The 18,649-nt window shown below is 59.3% G+C and overlaps 1 protein-coding gene across 47 annotated transcripts in view; it reads left to right on the top strand.

Moving 5' to 3' along the window:
* Positions 1 to 18,649, top strand: part of GAK (cyclin G associated kinase) — a 104,721-nt gene that overhangs the window by 43,086 nt on the left and 42,986 nt on the right. For 42 of the 47 annotated variants that reach the window (XM_016952671.4, XM_054683657.2, XM_016952670.3 and 39 more), the window contains 6 exons: positions 4,582 to 4,707; positions 6,191 to 6,280; positions 8,682 to 8,817; positions 9,198 to 9,310; positions 12,060 to 12,150; positions 13,700 to 13,823. In XM_016952671.4, coding sequence (XP_016808160.1) covers positions 4,582 to 4,707; positions 6,191 to 6,280; positions 8,682 to 8,817; positions 9,198 to 9,310; positions 12,060 to 12,150; positions 13,700 to 13,823 — 680 coding nt within the window. Of the gene's footprint in view, positions 1 to 4,581; positions 4,708 to 6,190; positions 6,281 to 8,681; positions 8,818 to 9,100; positions 9,311 to 12,059; positions 12,151 to 13,699; positions 13,824 to 18,649 lie in introns of those variants that run through there. The other 5 variants (XM_063808538.1, XM_054683652.2, XM_063808543.1 and 2 more) reach the window with 2 other exon arrangements.

Below are 18,649 nucleotides of genomic sequence, written 5' to 3'. Positions count from 1 at the left end.
TGCTGAGGCTTTTGCTGAAGAGGTTTTTTGGGGTTTTTTTTGTTTTTGTTTTTGTTTTTGAGTCAGTCGCTCTACAGCCCAGGCTGGAGTGCAGCAGCACTGACGGGGCTCACTGCCGCCTCGGCCGACTTGGCCCAGGTGATCTCCCACCTGAGCCTCCTGAGTAGCTGGGACCACAGGCACACACCACGCCTGCCTAGTTTTTGTATTTTCATTAGAAATGGGGTGTCACCATGTTGCCCAAGCTGGTCCAGAACTCCTGAGCTCGAGTGATCCACCCGCCTCAGCCTCTGAAAGTGCTGAGATTCCAGGTGTGAGCCACCGCTCCCAGGCTGCCAAAGTTTTAAAGCCTTATCACTCCCAGATACTTTTGTCCATGTCTCTGGGGACATGAGGACATTTCTGTTTTTTGTTTTTTTTTTTAGGCGGAGTCTTGCTCTGTCGCCCAGGCTGGAGTGCAGTGGCGCGATCTCGGCTCATGCAGCCTCTGCCTCCTGGGTTCCAGCGATTCTCCTACCTCAGCCTCCCGAGTAGCTGGGATTACAGGCATATGCCACCACGCCGGGCTAATTTTTGTACTTTTAGTAGAGACAGGGTTTCACCATGTTGTCTAGGCTGGTTTCGAACTCCTGACCTCAAGTCACCCTCCCGCCTCGGCCTCCCACAGTGCTGGGATTACAGGCGTGAGACACCATGCCCGGCCAGGACATTTTCTATGTGGTTTTGACACCATTATCCGCAGTGAGGTGGGAGGAACCGAGCCTTGTCTCTTGCCCTCCTGTTCTCAGCCTTCCCTGGTTTTCCCAAAGTGTGGCTTCTCTCAGACCTCGCTAATCGGTAGCGGCGCCTCTGGCCATGGCTTGTGGAGGATGCCCTGTGCTGTCCTTGGCTCCCCGCCACTGCCCAGGCGGAGGGGACGAGGAGGCCAGTGAGGCCCCAGCCCCGTGGCGTCTCTTGTGGAGCACGGAGCTGTGTTTCAGATCCTGCTCCCAGCACCCACCCCAGCTGCTCCTCCAGCTGCTGAAATCTACCTGGCCTGTGTCCAGAGGTTTCGTTCACCTGGAATTGACCTTGTGTGACCTGAGGTGGGAGCTGTATCCTTGTGTCTACCTGGCCCTGCACCCAGTGCATCAGCTCATGTCTGCCCATGCAGCCACCTGGGCCCCGCCTCCTCTCCAGCGTCTGCTCGTGGGTGCCTAGGAGGCCCCAGAGCCCCCCAGCTCTCCCTGTGTGCCCTAGGTGGGGGATCCAAGGCCGTGGCTCTCCACGTGTGCCCCGGGTGGGAGGCCCAAGGCCGTGGCTCTCCACGTGTGCCCTGGGTGGGGGATCCAAGGCCGTGGCTCTCCCCGTGTGCCCTGGGTGGGGGATCCAAGGCCGTGGCTCTCCCTGTGTGCCCTGGGTGGGGGTGCATAAGCCGTGGGCACCCATGCTGAGCTGTTCTTAACTGCACAGGCTCATTCCGCCTCAGCCTGCCTCAGCCCACCCAGGGCCAAGGCTCTGGCAGGCAGCTTCCCTCTGTGTTTCTCTGGTTAGGGCTGCCTTTTCTCTACTTGGCTGTACACCCCTACTTTATAGCACAGGTGTCTTCACGTAGATTTTGAAAATGGGTAAGTGTGGCCTTTTTCGTTTGTCCCCTGAACTCAGAGGGCCTAGAATGCCAGGGTGTAAGGTGGCCGACTGGACAGATGCCCCATGGCAGAAGCCTGTGGGCACCGCCGTAGAGCCTGCTCCTGAGCCCCAGGCCCTTTCGCTCCCATGGCCACTGCCGTGGAGCCTGCTCCTGAGCCATGCCCCAGGCCCTTTCACCCCTTCTCCTTCCTTTCCTCCCTCCCTCTCTTCCTTCTGTTTTTTCTTTCCTTGTATTTTACTTTTCTAAAAGTACATTCTGCCCAGCACACAGGGTTGCTTTTGAGGGAAGCTTCTTCAAGGTTGCAAGCAAGACCCCTGGTTTCCAGAAACCCATGCGCCTGAGGCCCCGTTCTGACGGAAGGGGCTGCAGGGCTCCAGGAGGGGCCGGTCCTGCCCGTGGAAGGTGCTGTTTGCTGTCTGGGTGGTTCTTCCTGAGGAGTCTCTGAGTGGTGGATTTTCTCATGACACCGAGACCCTCCTGGTTCGCATTTTTGAAGTGTGATGGGTCGTGTAGCGGGGCTTGAGTGTGTATTTTAAGGAGAACAGAAACAGAAGGGTTGAATTGGTGAAGAATCCGTGTCTGTGAGCCAGGCTGCACTTCACAGCACTGGCCTTGCTGCTGCTCCACAGCGGCGTGGCGGGAACCCAGGCCAGCCCTGCAGCCCACGTGTGTTCACCTGTGGCCTCCGCCGTGGGAGTCTGGACGGCTGTTTGCGGAGGGGCAGGCAGCACACGTGGCCCCACTCGCCTGCCCCGTGCGTCGTCCTGCTGTGCGCACAGCTTCGTCTCTGTTGGCTGTAGAATGGGAACGGGCACAGGTGGCCCCACTCGCCTGCCCTGTGCGTCGTCCTGCTGTGCGCACAGCTTTGTCTCTGTTGGCTGTAGAATGGGAACGGGCACACGCGAGGGGATGGGCACTCCTGGGCCTTCAGTGGCCGTGTGCCACTGCATCTCCCCGCTGTGTGCTCTGCATCCGAGCCAGGGTCGCTGATCTTTTCTCTGGGCGTCCTGTGAGTGGAGCCTCGCCCCATGCTCTGCATCTGATTTTCTTGCTCAGCCCTGTGGTTCAGAGGCCCCGGTCCTGTGTGTGGCCCGCATCTCCTCGGGGGCCAGTGGTGGCCTTAGGCTTCACTGGGTTTCTCTGGTCGGCCATGGGTGGCATGTGTGTCCGTTTCTTTCCCTTGTTTATGGTGAGCCATGCTGTCTGCACCACGTGGACAGCCTGTTCAGCTTGCTGGTCCGTGGAGCAGGCGTCCTCTCTAGGACTGGGGTCTGCAGGGCGCTGTGGTTGGAGAGCGTCTGCATCTAACCCTGGGCGTCCCCTTGCACTCTTGGATGCCACGGCTCTGCACTTTGCTGGCCTGGGGCATGGCGGGTACTGCTCCCTCAGCCTGTCCTGGGTGCCCATGGCCTTAGTTTGCATTTTTCTCCTGTCGATGAGGCTGGCTTATCAGAACTTGGGCTTCCTCTGGGAAAATGCCTGCCTTTCCTCGACTTGCCTTCCTCTCGCTGCCTGTGTGAGCCCATACTGACCGCGTGCATGCCGAGCACCTTCCGTCCGTGGCTGGTGTGCTGCCCTCTCGGAGCCCTGTGCTGCCTGTGGGAGCCCGTACTGACCGCGTGTGTGCCGAGCACCTTCCATCTGTGGCTGGCGTGCTGCCCTCTTGGAGCCCTGTGCTGGCATTGTTCTTCCTCTCCAGAGGGACGCCTGTGCTGGCCATCCTGCCACGTCTGTGCTGTCTGTCTTGTCGAAGAAGCCGCTCCTTCCCTATCTCAGAAGGAGCTCCTCTGGACCATCTTCCGAAAGATCTGTGGTTTGCCTAAATGTTGGGGCTGAGGCTTCCTTGATTGTGTGAGCTGGGGGCGAGGCTTTCTCCTTTCGTTCCACATGGATGCCTGGTGCTGGCAGCTGTTTTGCCATGGCTCTGCCATTAAGATGGGTGTTGTGTGGGGCGTGAGCACTGTGGGGCTGAGTCACTGCGTTGCTGCCTTGTCACGTGTGCAGCCTCTGGCGTCCGTGACTTCTCAGCAGCACTCGCTGGATTCCCTGTTTGGCCCGAGCTCCCATGCCCTGTTATCAGAGCTGCGCCAGAAGGTGTAATGTGGGCTTCACAATTGTGTGGCCCTTTCTGGTTCTTTGTGTCTCTGTATACTTTTTTTTTTTGAGTTGGAGTCTTGCCCTGTCACCCAGGCTGGAGTGCAGCGGCGCAATCTCGGTTCACTGCAGCCTCCGCCTCCCAAGTTCAAGCGATTCTCCTGCCTCAGCCTCCCGAGTAGCTGGGACTACAGGCGCCCGCCACCATGCCCGGCTAATTTTTGTATTTTTTAGTAGAGACGAGGTTTTACCATGTTGGTCAGGCGTGTCTCGAACTCCTGACCTCAGGTGATCCGCCCGCCTTGGCCTCCCAAAGTGCTGGGATTACAGGCGTGAGCCACCACGCCCGGCCTGTGAGCCCCATTGTTAACTGGATTATCTTTCTTTGATTTATGGGTGGTTTTTAATTTTCTGCTTTTTATTTTTCTGAATTACACATATTACATTTGATCAGAAGTAATTTAAGACATCTTTGAGGAAGGCTCGTTTGCTGAACTCTGAAATCCCTCAGCCCCTCGGGGCCTGCTTCTCAGGCCGGCCCACCCGCCAGGGCCCCTCTGCCTAGGCCTGGAGCAGCCCCTGCACCCCGAGCTGCTGGTGCAGAGCTGGCTGTGTCCGCAGGTGTGAGGTGCTGCAGGCGCCCGGCAGCCGTGGCCCTGGGCGAGTGCTGTCTGCGAAGGGCCCTGGCTGTGTCTCACACCCGTTCGTTTTCCCTGAATGCAGGCGCCCGGCAGCCGTGGCCCTGGGCGAGTGCTGTCTGCGAAGGGCCCTGGCTGTGTCTCACACCCGTTCGTTTTCCCTGAAGTCCCATCTCTGTCTACGCCAAGTTCACGGGGCTGTCTTGTGGAATTTTACAGGTTGAGAACTTGTTGCTTAGTAACCAAGGGACCATTAAGCTGTGTGACTTTGGCAGTGCCACGACCATCTCGCACTACCCTGACTACAGCTGGAGCGCCCAGAGGCGAGCCCTGGTGGAGGAAGAGGTGAGCTGAGTGGGGCCTATGCTGGGGGAAGCTGGCCCTTCCCACATTCCACGCCCTGAGTGGGGAGTGCTGTTTTCCGCCGGGGTGCTTTGAGTCTCGCTCTGTCACCAGGCTGGAGTGCAGTGGTGCAATCCCGGCTCACTGCAACCTCCGCCTCCTGGGTTCAAGCGATTCTTCTGCCTCTGCCTCCCAAGTAGCTGGGGTTACAGGCACACATCACCACGCCCAGCTAATTTTTGTGTTTTTGGTAGGGACGTGGTTTCACCGTGTTGGCCAGGATGGTCTCTATCTCTTGACGTCATTTGTGATCCACCCGCCTCAGCCTCCCAAAGTGCTGGGATTACAGGCGTGAGCAATGTAATAAACAGACTTTATTTTTTAGAGCAGTTGAAGGTAACAGGAAGTGGAGCTGAAAACACAGGGTGGCCCCATCCATGCCCTCTCACAGCCCCTCCTTCCTCTGAGCCCCTCATGTCCTTGGCTCTCCTCCGAAGCTTCTTTTCCCAGAGATGGGCAGATAGATGCCGTCTCTGCCCACACGTAGCCTGCTCTCACCCTGTGTCTTGGAGCTGGAGGAGTTAACTTGCACTCTCTGCACTTGGGCCTTCTTGCTCTTGTGTCTTGCATTGGTAGCTGACTGTCCCGGCCTCAGGCAGGTCATTCCTGGAAAGCAGGTCTTCGTGCTTTTCAGCATGAGTGGAGGGCACTTTATCCTGCTTTCCGTAAGCTCTCATTTTCCCATTCCCTTTAAGAAACTGTGGCCTGCCCAAGGCCGTGCGCTGTCCTGCTGTATAACTGCAGAGCCCACTTGCCCCCTGCTCTCCTGTGAATCTGCAGCTGAGGATGGGGTTTGTGTGTCTGCCGTGCATGGAGATTCACTGTCTCCTCACAGCTCTGCGGCCCCAGCCTCTGCCTCTCACAACATGTCTGCCGTGCACGGAGATTCACTCTCTCCTCACAGCTCTGTGGCCCCAGCCTCTGCCTCTTGCAAGTGCCTCCGTATGTTTGTGAGGCTCTCCGTTGTTAACCTTGAACCAGTCGGGTGAGCTTGGGTGGACGGCTTCCTCCTCCCAGATACCCTCACGTACCCTGGGGTTCTGGGTGTCACAGAAGCTGCTCTGGGTGCGGCCACTCTGGAGCGGGGCCCTTGTGCCAGGTGAGACACCCTTCTCCTCAGCAAGCGGACTTGGTGCGCAGCAGGCCAATACGTGGGTGCCGACATGCCATGAAGCACGGGAGGCCGTAGGAGATTAAGGGAGGTGAATGACTCAGTCCTCATCGTAAGGAGCGCGCTGAGGCCGAAGATGAGCAGCGGAGCTGGTGCATGGGGCCGACTGGCCTGAGGTCATCCCGGGGCATAGTGTGCGGGACAGGCTGCCTCTCAGTCTGCTGTGCATTTGGAAAGCTGCACGGAAGTGGTGCAACATAAAAAATACTGTTTGTGGGATGCAACTTTTCCTTTGAAATGTTTGTATTTTTTCAGATCACGAGGAATACAACACCAATGTATAGAACGCCAGAAATCATAGACTTGTATTCCAACTTCCCGATCGGCGAGAAGCAGGATATCTGGGTGAGGTCTGGCGCCTCTCAGTGGCAGTGCCTGGCTCCGTGCGCCCTACTTAACCTGAGGCGGCGTGGGCCGGGCACCTGCCACTCGGAACTGGCCTGCCTCCTCGGCCCCCTCTTCCCCTCCCGTCCCCTTTTCTTTTTCCTTTCCTTAAGAATCACTGTGGCTGCCACTGTTTTTTTGGGTTTTTTTGGAGACAGGGTCTTCCTCTGTCACCCAGGCTGGAGTGCAGTGGTGTGACCTCGGCTCAGGCTCACCGCAGCCTCCCGCCCCTGGGCTCAAGGGATCCTCCCACCTCAGCCTCCCGAGTAGCTGGGACCACAGGTGCTCACCACCATGCCCAGCTATTATTTTGTATTTTTGGTAGAAGGGGTGGTCTCACCATGTTGCCCAGGCCGGTCTCGAACTCCTGAGCTCAAGTGGTCCACCTGCCTCAGCCTCCCAAAGTGCTGCGATTACAGGCTTGAGCCACTGCGCCCTGCCCAACCTTGACTACTTCTAATAGGGATGAGTCGAGTAGCAGTTGGGGGCGTCCTGTGCGGCCGGGTCTGCCTGAGGCTTCCCTCGGCCCCGTCCGTGGCTTGTTGTGCATCTGGCCCTGAGTGCCTTGACCCAGGAGTATCCCTGCCACACCCCAGCCTTGGTGTGCTCAGCTCCCCTGCTCAGAGCCAGGCCAGAGTGAGGGCTGAGCCTGATGGCTGGGGTGGTCTCCTGCGTCCTCCCTCATCCCTGCATCTCTCCAAGGCCATGTCCCCATTGAGCGAGGGTGACCACGCGTGGAGGGTGTCCTGCCTTGTGGTTCTTTTGACGTCCCCTTACCCCGTCATTCAGCCACCAGGTGCGGCAGTTGGCCCTCCGTAGTGTATTTGCCTACGGACCGGGTCAGCCGTGCCATCAGCCACAGCACATGGGCTGAAGGCTGAGACAGCACGTGGGGCTGCAGGCTGAGACAGTATGTGGGCTGTAGGCTGAGGCCCTGTGTCCCTTGAGGAGTGTGGAAGGATGGGGCCATGTGTGTGGTCATTGCCTGTGTTCTTGGCCCACCCTGGTGACTGGTCCTCTGCACATCCCGCACGAGGACACTCCTGGCCGGCTCTTGCTCGGCCTGGGGTCCCGGTGTGAGCTCTTACTCTTGGCTGGATAAGATCCTGATGCCGAAGTAATCACCAGTCCCTTCTCTGGGCTCACATATTGGGTGATTGACAAGAAGTCGCTGATTGTTCAAGGCCAGTTCTGCGAAAATCCTGAGCAGACTGAGGAGGCTGCTTCCTGCAGCTTCTGCCCCGTGCCCTACACCCTGCATATGGGGTCAGTTCTGAAAAGTGGGGCTCTGCTGTTGCCAAGGACAGGACAGGCGCCTTGCCCCTCGCATAGCACACAGCAGGGTCTGTGCTGGTCCCACCAGCTCATAGATCTTCAGTGCATGAGTGTGGGAACCCCGGAATTTTGAAAGGAACCTTATTTATTTATTTATTTATTTATTTATTTATTTATTTGAGACAGAGTCTCGCTTTGTTGCTAGGCTGGAGTGCAGTGACACGATCTCGGCGCACTGCACCCTCTGCCTCCTGAGTAGCTGGGACTACAGACATGCACCACCACGCCTGGCTAATTTTTCTATTTTTAGTAGAGACGGGATTTCACCATGTTGGCCAGGCTGGTCTTGAACTCCTGACCTTGTCATCCACCCGCCTCGGCCTCCCAAAGTGCTGGGATTACAGGCGTGAGCCACCACGCCTGGCCTGAACGGAACTTTTTAATCTTAAGAGCCTGGAGTCCGTTTAACACTGTCACCTGGCCAGTTCTTTGCGGTGAATAGAGGTGGAGCATCCAGGCCTCCCCGTGCCGTGGGAAGCACTGCCGCCAGCTCCGCACAGTCAAGTGATGTTTGTGTAACCACCGACTATACCCCTAGGATCCCCAAGGAAGGAGCCACCCCTCGGCCAGTCACCATGTCTGCGGTGCTCCTCTCACGCCCTTGTCCCCTTGGGCTCGGGCATCACCCCTGCTCTCCCCTCAGACCTGGGAGTCACCCCTGCACTCCTCACAGGCCCAGGAGTCACCCCTGTGCTCCCCACGGCTCCGACGTCACCCTGCATTCCCCGCAGGCCTGGGTGTCACCCCTGCACTCCCCACAGGCCCAGGCGTCACCCCTGCGCTCCCCACGGCCCCAATGTCACCCCTGCGTTCCCCGCAGGCCCCGGTGTCACCCCTGCGCTCCCCGCGGCCCGGGTATCACCCCTGTTGTTCCCGCAGGCCCCGGTGTCACCCCTGCATTCCCCATGTTCCCAATATCACCCCTGTGTTCCCTGCAGGCCCCGGTGTCACCCCTGCGCTCCCCACGGCCCCGATGTCACCCCTGCATTCCCCGTGGGCCTGGGCATCACCCCTGCTCTCCCCGCAGGCCCTGGGCTGCATCTTGTACCTGCTGTGCTTCCGGCAGCACCCTTTTGAGGATGGAGCGAAACTTCGAATAGTCAATGGGAAGTACTCGATCCCCCCGCACGACACGCAGTACACGGTCTTCCACAGCCTCATCCGTAAGTCCCGCTGGAATGCGTGCGTGGGGCAGGACCCTGGAGCACAGACCCCGCGTGGCTCTGGAGACCCTGCTCCCCTTGGGGCACTGCTCACCTGGCCTCACTCCCGCCCGTCACCATAGTTTTGACAACATCCCTAGGGGGGTTTCCAGAGAGCTCCCCTGCCGCCCACCCCGCTGGTGAATTTGCGGTGCTCTGAGTGGTGATTTTTGATCATTTTGTTCGGTTTTTGTTCTTCCCTTTGCCGCTCCCTTCTTGCTTCTGACGTCACTGGTATGTGTAGAGGGAGTGGCCTCTGGTGGTCTGTGACCTCTGCCAGTGCAGGGGGTGCTGACCCTCCTGGGGAACGTGGGGCCGAGCGCGCTGTGCTTCTGCTGCAGGCGCCATGCTGCAGGTGAACCCGGAGGAGCGGCTGTCCATCGCCGAGGTGGTGCACCAGCTGCAGGAGATCGCAGCCGCCCGCAACGTGAACCCCAAGTCTCCCATCACAGAGGTGAGGGAGGCACACGTGAGCCCCAAATCCCCCGCAGTGGTGAAGGAGGCACACATGAGCCCCAGATCCCCCGCAGAGGGGAGGGAGGCACATGTGAGCCCCAGATCCCCTGCAGAAGGGAGGGAGGCACACGTGAACCCCAAGTCTCTTATCACAGAGGGGAGGGAGGCACACGTGAGCCCCAGATCCCCCGCAGAGGGGAGGGAGGCACACGTGAACCCCAAGTCTCCTATCACAGAGGGGCAGGAGGCACACCTGAACCCCAAGTTTCCTATCACAGAGGGGAGGGAGGCACACGTGAGCCCCAAATCCCCCCACAGAGAGGAGGGTGGCATGTGGCTGTGCTGCTTCGTCCGGACCCTGCACCCTGGGGGTCTCTGCCCACTTCAGTGTGGAGCCACAAGCTCTTGAGGGCCCTGGGCTCCTGCAGGAGCAGGGGCACCACCGCAGCCCAGGGCCGAGACCCCGGGGGCATGCTGGGACCATTGCCAAGGTCTTCGCACTCTGCACGCGCTCCTCTGGCCTCCTTGAGGTTTGCAGGCGCCTTTCTAGATTCTTCCCCTGACAGGACAGCATGAATTGCTCCTGTGTCTTTGTTTCTGGGGTCTGGTATCCAAGCCAGGTCAGCCGGCCCTCAGCTCTGGGCATCCTGGGGTGTCCTGAGTTGCTCCTGCATCTGTGTTTCTGACCCTCAGCTGAGCTCTGGGCGTCCTGGTTGCAGTTGTGTCAGGGCTAGGCCTGGCCAGGGTCCACTCCCAGGCACCGGTGGCTGCTGGCAGCATCAGGGCCTGGGGGCTGGGAGACTGAGGCCCACAGGGCCGCGTGCTTTGTGGAAGTGTGAGGCCTGGGAGGGAGCAGCACGTGTTGGCTGGAAGATGCTTTCTTCAGAGTCTTTTCTGACCCAGCCGTGGACAGGGTGCAGCATCTCCATCACCAGATCCTCGAGGCAGAGCAGACACGCGGCCCGGCCCTCACCCACGGGGAGCAGGGAGGCCCCTGGGCATCCCAGCTCAGGGCCCAGTCAGGACACGCAGGGCCCCTCTGCAGATCTCGCAGGGGTCTGTGTCCAAGGACCCAGGACTCTTGGCTCCTGCATTTTGTCCCCTTTTCAGCCCTTGGGTCGTTTCCACTCCCTGGTAGCTGGAAGCCGGAACTTCCAGGGGCCACTGCAGTGGAGCTGACCCAGGCGGTGGGTGTGGAGCGTGGGGAGAAGGTCAGAGCTGCTGCCGGAGTCCCTGTCTGAGGACAGGACCCTGTGGGACAAGGAAGGTTTGGGCTGTGTGGAGGGTTTGCAGTTCCTTGGGGGCCGCGTGGGTACAGAGACCTGGGAGCAGGGGAGTGCTGGGAAGCCCAGTGCAGACCGGGGGAGGCTGTGGTGCCCCTCTCTGGCGGCCATCATGGTGGGTGCACCAGCAGAGGGAGCCCTGGTGCTGGGTGCCGGAAGCATTTTGAGGTGTGGGGCGCTCTGAGGCGGGAGAGTTGATGTCACTGGTGGCCTCTCAGCAAGCTTCCCTGGGGCTGTCAGAGAGCGGCAGGAAGGGATCACTCCTGGGCCGCCCCGCTCTTTAGCAGCCTGGGCCTTGTGTCCCCCTCGCTTGGTGGCTCTTTACAGAAAATGCCTGCCCACTCCCCCGGAGGTCACAGAGGACAGTGGGCTCATAGGGGGGTGTGGGCCTCTTGCTTTGTCGAGTGCGCTGGAGGGATTCTTGATGGGGCGGGAGGAGGTGCCGCTGGGCAGATGGGCAGAATCAGGCCCCTAGTGATGGGGCGGGGTCCTCAGCGCTTCTCATCTGAGTGCTTCTAGGCCGGGAACCCGTGGGGACAGACGTTAGACCCCTGCTTAAGCCAACCGACTCCCCCAGAAAACACAGTCCATGATGGAGCTGAGTTCACAATGAAATAAAATACTGCCCCCAGGAGGTAGTGAGCCTCACAGGGTGGCCCCCAGAACCCAGGAGCTGAAGTGATGGAACATCCTGGGACAGACAGGCCATGTGTCTGCTTAATATGGTTGGGCATGCGAGGTGGAGGCTGCAGTGAGCCCAGATCATGCCACTGCACTCCAGCCTGGGAGAGAGTGAGACTCCGTTTCAAAAAGAAAAAAAGAAAAAAAGGCTGGGTGCAGTGGCTCACGCCTGTAATCCTAGCACTTTGGGAAGCCGAGGCAGGCAAATTGCCTCAGCTCAGGAGTTCAAGACCAGCCTGGGCAACGTGGTGAAACCCCATCTCTACTAAAATACAAAACAAATTAGCCAGGCGTGGTGGCGCATGCCTGTAGTCCCAGCTACTCTGGGAGGCTGAGGCAGGAGAATTGCTTGAACTCATGAGGCGGAGGTTGCGGTGAGCTGAGATCGTGCCACAGCCCTCCAGCACTGCAGCCTGGGTCACAGAGCAAGACTCTGTCTCTACCAAAAAAAAAAAAAAAAGTTGGTTGGACAGACTGGGAAGAGAGAGAAAAGGAAAAGGAACAGAAGCTGCAGCCCAAGAGTCTGAAAAGCTGGGCTGGAGTGCTGAGCACCTGCAACAGCCCCAAGCGAGGCAGGCCGCGGGGTGAGGGGATGAGGGCTGCGTGCGTTTGTTGAGTTCCAGCTGATGCTTCAGCCTGTGGGAAGTTCCTCCCTTGCACCATGTCATAGATCAGGGGGCAGAAGGATGGGCTCTGAGGGCACCCATGCCGTACCTCTCCCCGACGTGGGCAGGCGTGAGTTGTCAGTTTAGAGAACTGACCTCTGCATTTTCATTGTCACAGCTCCTGGAGCAGAATGGAGGCTACGGGAGCGCCACGCTGTCCCGAGGGCCACCCCCTCCCGTGGGCCCCGCTGGCAGTGGCTACAGTGGAGGTGAGTGCCCTGTCCTGTGCCCGCCACCTGTCCCTCGCTCCTGCTGTGCCCCGGGCACCCGCAGCACATTGGGATGGAGTCTGGGGTCCTTCTCTCCCGGGGCCTCCTCTCCCACCAGAGATGACTGTGAGGTCAGGGTCCCTGAGCACACCCTCAGGTTCGGCAGTTCCCTGGGGCTCACAGAGCTCAGCAAAGCTGGTGTCTTGGTGCAGTTCAGGAGGGGGTCAGGATTCGGACTAAAGCCAGCCAAGGGAAGAGGCTCCAGGGCAGGGCCCAGGAGACCGGGCCCGAGTGACCAGGCGGCCTCGCTCAGGGGTTATGTGGGAGGCAGCCTGCGCCGTGGCCAAGACCCCAGCATAGATCACATTGTCGTGTCTGGCACAGCCCAAGGCCCCAGGGAAACAGACACCCCTTTTGGGGCTGGAGGAGGCATCCCAGGTTCCTTCCCAGGAGCTGGGAATGAAGGGCCAGGCCTGCTGTGGGCAAGGTGAACCATTTACTACAGTAGCGACCCTGAGGCCAGGGGGCAGGAGCAGGCATTGGACAGTGGAGGGCGGTGGGGGAAGACAGTTCTGCCGCTAGTGTGAGGTGGCCCCTTCTGCCGCGTGAGGAGTGGGCACCTGTGATGGGCCTGGGTGTCCCTGGAGGGCCCTCAGCTGGTGAGGAGTGGAGAGGGCCCTGGAGACAGACGCTGCATGCTCTTGGAACTCCGTGCCGGGAGTGTTCCAGAAGGTTCCGGGTGAGCCGTCGAGGACATGGCCCTGACAGGCAGCGGCTGGGTATGCAGCTCTGACCCCTCCCGACCTCGACCCGCATCCCCACTGCGGTGTGGGAGGTTTCGCCTGGGTCCTTCAGCTCCGCTTCCCAGGGAGGAGCTCAACTCCATGTCTGGGGCACCCCGGTCCGTGCACTGTGGGTCCCACACATGCAGGTGTAGTGGCTGGCTGGGTCTCTGCTGGCTGGAGGAAGGGTGAGTCCTCGAGCTGCTGGGTTCTGCAGTGCCCCCATCTGCTCGGTGCTGCCTGGGCCTCGGTCTCCTGTCTGCGTGAGGGACTTTGGCCAGGTGTTTTTTTTAACACCACTTGTGCCACCAAAGCCGCCTGTGAAGACCTCACTCGCAGGACCCACCAGGCCAGGGGCCACCACTCTGCCTTCACGTCCAGGGTCATGGTGGCCTGAAGCTGTGGCCGTGAGGCCGGACTATCCCCACAGACAGAGTCCCAGCCCCAGCTGTGCTGAGGCAGCCACATAGCCCTTCCGCACCCAGATTGACCATTTCCTGGGTCTCTGGAAAGGCTGAGGACAGGGTAGACCTGCCAGTGCTGAAGCCTGGCTTCCCGCTGGGTACGTGTGGGTCGGGGGCCTGGCCATACCACCCGCTCCCTGCTCCTGCTGCCTGGGCCCAGCCAGCAACCTGCACCTGGGGAGGTGGGACCGAGCGCCTGGGGAGGTGGGACCAAGCACCTGGGGCCTGGGCCCAGCCAGCAACCCGCACCTGGGGAGGTGGGACCGAGCACCTGGGGCCTACTGAGACTGTGTCTCCCTGCAGGTCTGGCGCTGGCGGAGTACGACCAGCCCTATGGCGGCTTCCTGGACATTCTGCGAGGTGGGACAGAGCGGCTCTTCACCAACCTCAAGGACACCTCCTCCAAGGTCATCCAGTCCGTCGCTAAGTGAGTGTGAGGCTCCAGAGCCCTGGACCTGCCGCACGCTCGTTCCAGGCTGCAGCCCCGGCCCTTGCTTCCTGGCTGCGGTGGAACAGCTGGTCATCAGGCCCCACAGGGGCCCCTGAGGCAGTGGGACAGCATCACCCGCTTCTCCCAGGGAGTCGGAATGAGCCCAGCATCCCACAGAGCCAGGCAGATCCCTTTCCTTTCATCGCCTGGGGGGCAAGGCCCTGCTGGGGAGATGCCTGGGCCCGCCCCTCCCTTGCTGCGATGTTGCCCCTCACTCTGGGGCGTTCCTGGGTTGTTCCCGGGACTCTGTGTAAATTGGGTGAAACCTCGGTGGTGGCGCCTCACTGAGCCAGTCCTTGAGTTAAAGCCCTAGTTACTCAGACTTAGACCAGGTGAGTCCCAGCCTGTGGTGGGAGAAAGTCTCCCTCTGGGTGGGCTGTCCAAGGGCGCGTCTGTGCGGGGGTGGCCCCGACATCGGCCCACAGGCCCGGCAGCCTCTGCTCACGGAGCACTGGGAATGTTCCAGAGTGCAGCCCCTCTGCGTTGCGGGGTCCATGCGCTGGCTCTTCTGAGGAGCTGAACGCCCAGGAGCACGCTGGCTGCTCATCTGGCCCTGCGGTCGCACCAGCTCAAGGGTGTCGGCTATGTCAGGAAACAGCCTAGGAGCTGGGCTGGACTGGTGCCCGTGATGCAGGAACTGCGGCCCCTGGTGGGCCCACGTTCCTTCCACAGCTGGCGACACCTTCGGGCTTTTTCTTGTGTTTTTTGTTCTGTGCTGTGATCACTGTTTTGTGTCCCCAGCACCAGGTAGACGTGTGTGCACTTGTGCCTGCGTGTACCGCAGCGTCTGCACATGTGAGCGTGGGTGCATGTGTCTTTGAGCATGTGTGCATGTGAGGGAATGGGTGTGTTAACATGCATATGTGTGAACATGTGTGCATGTGTGTGTAAATGCTGGTGTGAGCATGTGCATAGGTGTGTGTGATTGCTGGTATGAGCATGTGTGCTGGTGCTTGTGAGTCCTTGTGCTTGTGAATCCTTGTGTGAGCTGAGTGCTCGTATTGTGTGCAGGCACGTGTATGAGCACATGTGCATGTTGGAGCATGTATGCGTGTGTGCATGTGTATGCATGTGTAGGAGTGTGAGTGCGCGTGAGCTGTGTGCATGTGTACACATGCGTGCGAGTGCCTGAGTGCGCGTGAACTGCATGCATGTGTACGCATGCGCGCGAGTGCCTGTATGAGCCGCGTGCATGTGTACGCATGAGTAGGAGTGCCTGTGAGTGTGCGTGAGCTGCGTGCATGTGTACACACGCATGCAAGTGTCTGTGAGCCACATGCATGTGTACGCATGCACACAAGTGCCTGTGTGCGTGAGCTGCGTGCATGTGTATGCATGCGTGCAAGTGCCTGTGAGTGCATGTGAGCCGCATGCATGTGTGCACATGCGCGCGAGTGCCTGTGCGTGAGCTGTGTGCATGTGTATGCATGCGTAGGAGTGCCTGTGAGTGAGCATGAGCCGCGTGCATGTGTACACGTGTGAGTGCGCGTGAGCCGCGTGCATGTGTACACGTGTGAGTGCGCGTGAGCCGCGTGCATGTGTACGCGTGAGTGCGCGTGAGCCGCGTGCATGTGTACGTGTGAGTATGCGTGAGCCGCGTGCATGTGTACGCGTGTGACCCGCGTGCATGTGTACGCGTGTGACCCGCGTGCATGTGTAAGCGTGTGTAGGAGTGCTGTGTGAGCGCCTGTGTGTGTGAGCTGTGTGCCTCTGTGTGTGCTGCACGTTTGGCTGTGTGGTTCCATTACCTGTGTGCCTTGTCCTTGTGCAACCTTTTGTGGAGAGAAACCTGTTCTTAGTGGGCCTGCATATCCCCAGAGCAGGACGTGAGCCCACTCGCACCTCTGGGCACCTCCTCTGTGACGCCTCCTGCCTGAGTTGTGGCTGACAGAAGATCAGAGGCAGCTCCGTCTGTCTGGTGCCAGCGCACCGCCCACTGGGCCCAGGGCTGTGGCTCCTGCAGGGTCCTGACAGGTGACACTGCGTGTGGAGCGTCAGCAGGGCTAGCCATGGCCCCAGGGGGGCGAGAGACTCTCCAGCGTCTTCTTGGTGAGAGTGATGTTGGGATCAGAGTGGAAATAAGACAGGATGCGGCAGCAAAGCCATAAGTGAAAGTCACTAAGAACGGTTACTTTCGCCGTCAGTGAAAATGGTCTCCATGGCTGCAGCACATTGTGGGGACAGGCAGAGTGGAGTCAGCAGAGGGAGGAGGCGTGTGGGGCGTTCAGGGAGCCGGGCACAGCTGCAGGGTCCTCCCTGGGGGACTCCAGGCCACGCTCCCTCCCCAGCAGCTGTGGGGATGGTGGGAGCTGCTGTCTGGTGGAAGCCTAAGGCCGCAGGGGCTGGTTCTAGAAATGGCTCTGCTGGGACCCATGGGTTCCAGGCCCTAGGAGGACACAGTTTGGCTTGAGCAGGCGCTGCTTGCATGGCACTCAGGCACAGCCAGCTGCTGCTTGTTAGGGGATGGTGGGAACCCTCCTGACACCCCCAGGTTCCAGCTGAGGGCAGCCCTGCTGTTTTGCTCTGCCTTCTGTTCACATCACGTGCTTGAGGCAGGTGAAGCTGCATAACCTCGTGTTTGTAAAGTTGACTTAGAAGCAACAGTGAGTTCTGGTTGGGCCTGGAGGCTCAAAAGATGGCTGGGCACGGTGGCTTGTGTAATCCCAGCACTTCGGGGGGCCGAGGAGGGAGGATCACTTGAAGACTGAGACGAGCCTGGACAACACAACAACACAGCAAGACCCTGTCTCTACAAAAATAAAAAATTAGCTGGGCGAGGTGGCGTGCACCTGTGGTCCCAGCTACACTGGGGGCTGAGGTGGGAGGATTGCTTGAGCCCAGGAGGTTGAGGCTGCAGTGAGTTGTGATTGTGCCACTGCACTCTGGCCTGGAGTGAGCAAGACCCTGCCTCAATTAAAAAAATGAAAAAAAAAAGGACAGTGAATTCATTTGTGTTTCTGGCTCTCCCCACGGACAAGCCCAGGAGTCAGGACCTGGGTGGCCATGAGCCCCTGGCTGCCCTGGTGCTTGCTGTTCTGAAGCCGGGGCCTCGGGGCCTGAGCCCTGTGTCTGGGCCCTGGTTTCTGTCCCGTCAGCATCCAGTGCAGCCCTAGCACACACACACCTGTGGTACACGTGCCTGAGGCCTACACAGCCAGGTCCATGGGGCCCCCACAGGGCTGCTGGGGTGGGTGAGATGTGCGTGGATCCTGTGGCACTCAGTGCCCACCTTTGCTTAAGGCGTGTCAGTTTGCTGTGCTTGCTGCTGCCTGCCGTGGTACAGGAGCAGTGGGGGTTTCACCATGTTGGTCAGGCTGGTCTCAAACTCCCAACCACAGGTGATCTCTCTGCCTCGGCCTCCCGAAGTGCTGAGATTACAGGCATGAGCCACAGCACCTGGCCCCTATTTTTGTTTTTCTGCTGGTGATTAGATTATAGGTCCAGTAGCCATGCTTTGCGTGGCCTGTTTGTCTCTTGCTGCAAAAGTGGCCAAGCGTCAGGCTCACCGTGCCTCCCCGTCTTCCCTTGTTGCTTTGGAAGACCCGCATCCTGTGTCAGCACCTGCTCGGCGGGTTTAGACGCCTTTTAAAACGTTTGAACGCACGGAAGACCCGCATCCTAAGTCAGCACCTGCTCGGCGGGTTTAGACGGCTTTTAAAACGTTTGAACGCACGGAAGACCCGCATCCTAAGTCAGCGCCTGCTCTGCGGGTTTAGACGCCTTTTAAAACGTTTGAACGCACGGAAGACCCGCATCCTAAGTCAGCGCCTGCTCTGCGGGTTTAGACGCCTTTTAAAACGTTTGAACGCACGGAAGACCCGCATCCTAAGTCAGCGCCTGCTCTGCGGGTTTAGACGCCTTTTAAAACGTTTGAACGCACGGAAGACCCGCATCCTAAGTCAGCGCCTGCTCTGCGGGTTTAGACGCCTTTTAAAACGTTTGAACGCACGGAAGACCCGCATCCTAAGTCAGCGCCTGCTCTGCGGGTTTAGACGCCTTTTAAAACGTTTGAACGCACGGAAGACCCGCATCCTAAGTCAGCGCCTGCTCTGCGGGTTTAGACGCCTTTTAAAACGTTTGAACGCACGGAAGACCCGCATCCTAAGTCAGCGCCTGCTCTGCGGGTTTAGACGCCTTTTAAAACGTTTGAACGCACGGAAGACCCGCATCCTAAGTCAGCGCCTGCTCTGCGGGTTTAGACGCCTTTTAAAACGTTTGAACGCACGGAAGACCCGCATCCTAAGTCAGCGCCTGCTCTGCGGGTTTAGACGCCTTTTAAAACGTTTGAACGCACGGAAGACCCGCATCCTAAGTCAGCGCCTGCTCGGCGGGTTTAGACGGCTTTTAAAACGTTTGAACGCACGGAAGACCCGCATCCTAAGTCAGCGCCTGCTCTGCGGGTTTAGACGCCTTTTAAAACGTTTGAACGCACGGAAGACCCGCATCCTAAGTCAGCGCCTGCTCTGCGGGTTTAGACGCCTTTTAAAACGTTTGAACGCACGGAAGACCCGCATCCTAAGTCAGCGCCTGCTCTGCGGGTTTAGACGCCTTTTAAAACGTTTGAACGCACGGAAGACCCGCATCCTAAGTCAGCGCCTGCTCTGCGGGTTTAGACGCCTTTTAAAACGTTTGAACGCACGGAAGACCCGCATCCTAAGTCAGCGCCTGCTCTGCGGGTTTAGACGCCTTTTAAAACGTTTGAACGCACGGAAGACCCGCATCCTAAGTCAGCGCCTGCTCTGCGGGTTTAGACGCCTTTTAAA

The sequence above is a fragment of the Pan troglodytes genome, chromosome 3 (assembly GCF_028858775.2).
Source record: "Pan troglodytes isolate AG18354 chromosome 3, NHGRI_mPanTro3-v2.0_pri, whole genome shotgun sequence".
Lineage (NCBI taxonomy): Eukaryota > Metazoa > Chordata > Mammalia > Primates > Hominidae > Pan > Pan troglodytes.
This window is presented reverse-complemented; position numbering and strand designations above follow the sequence as displayed.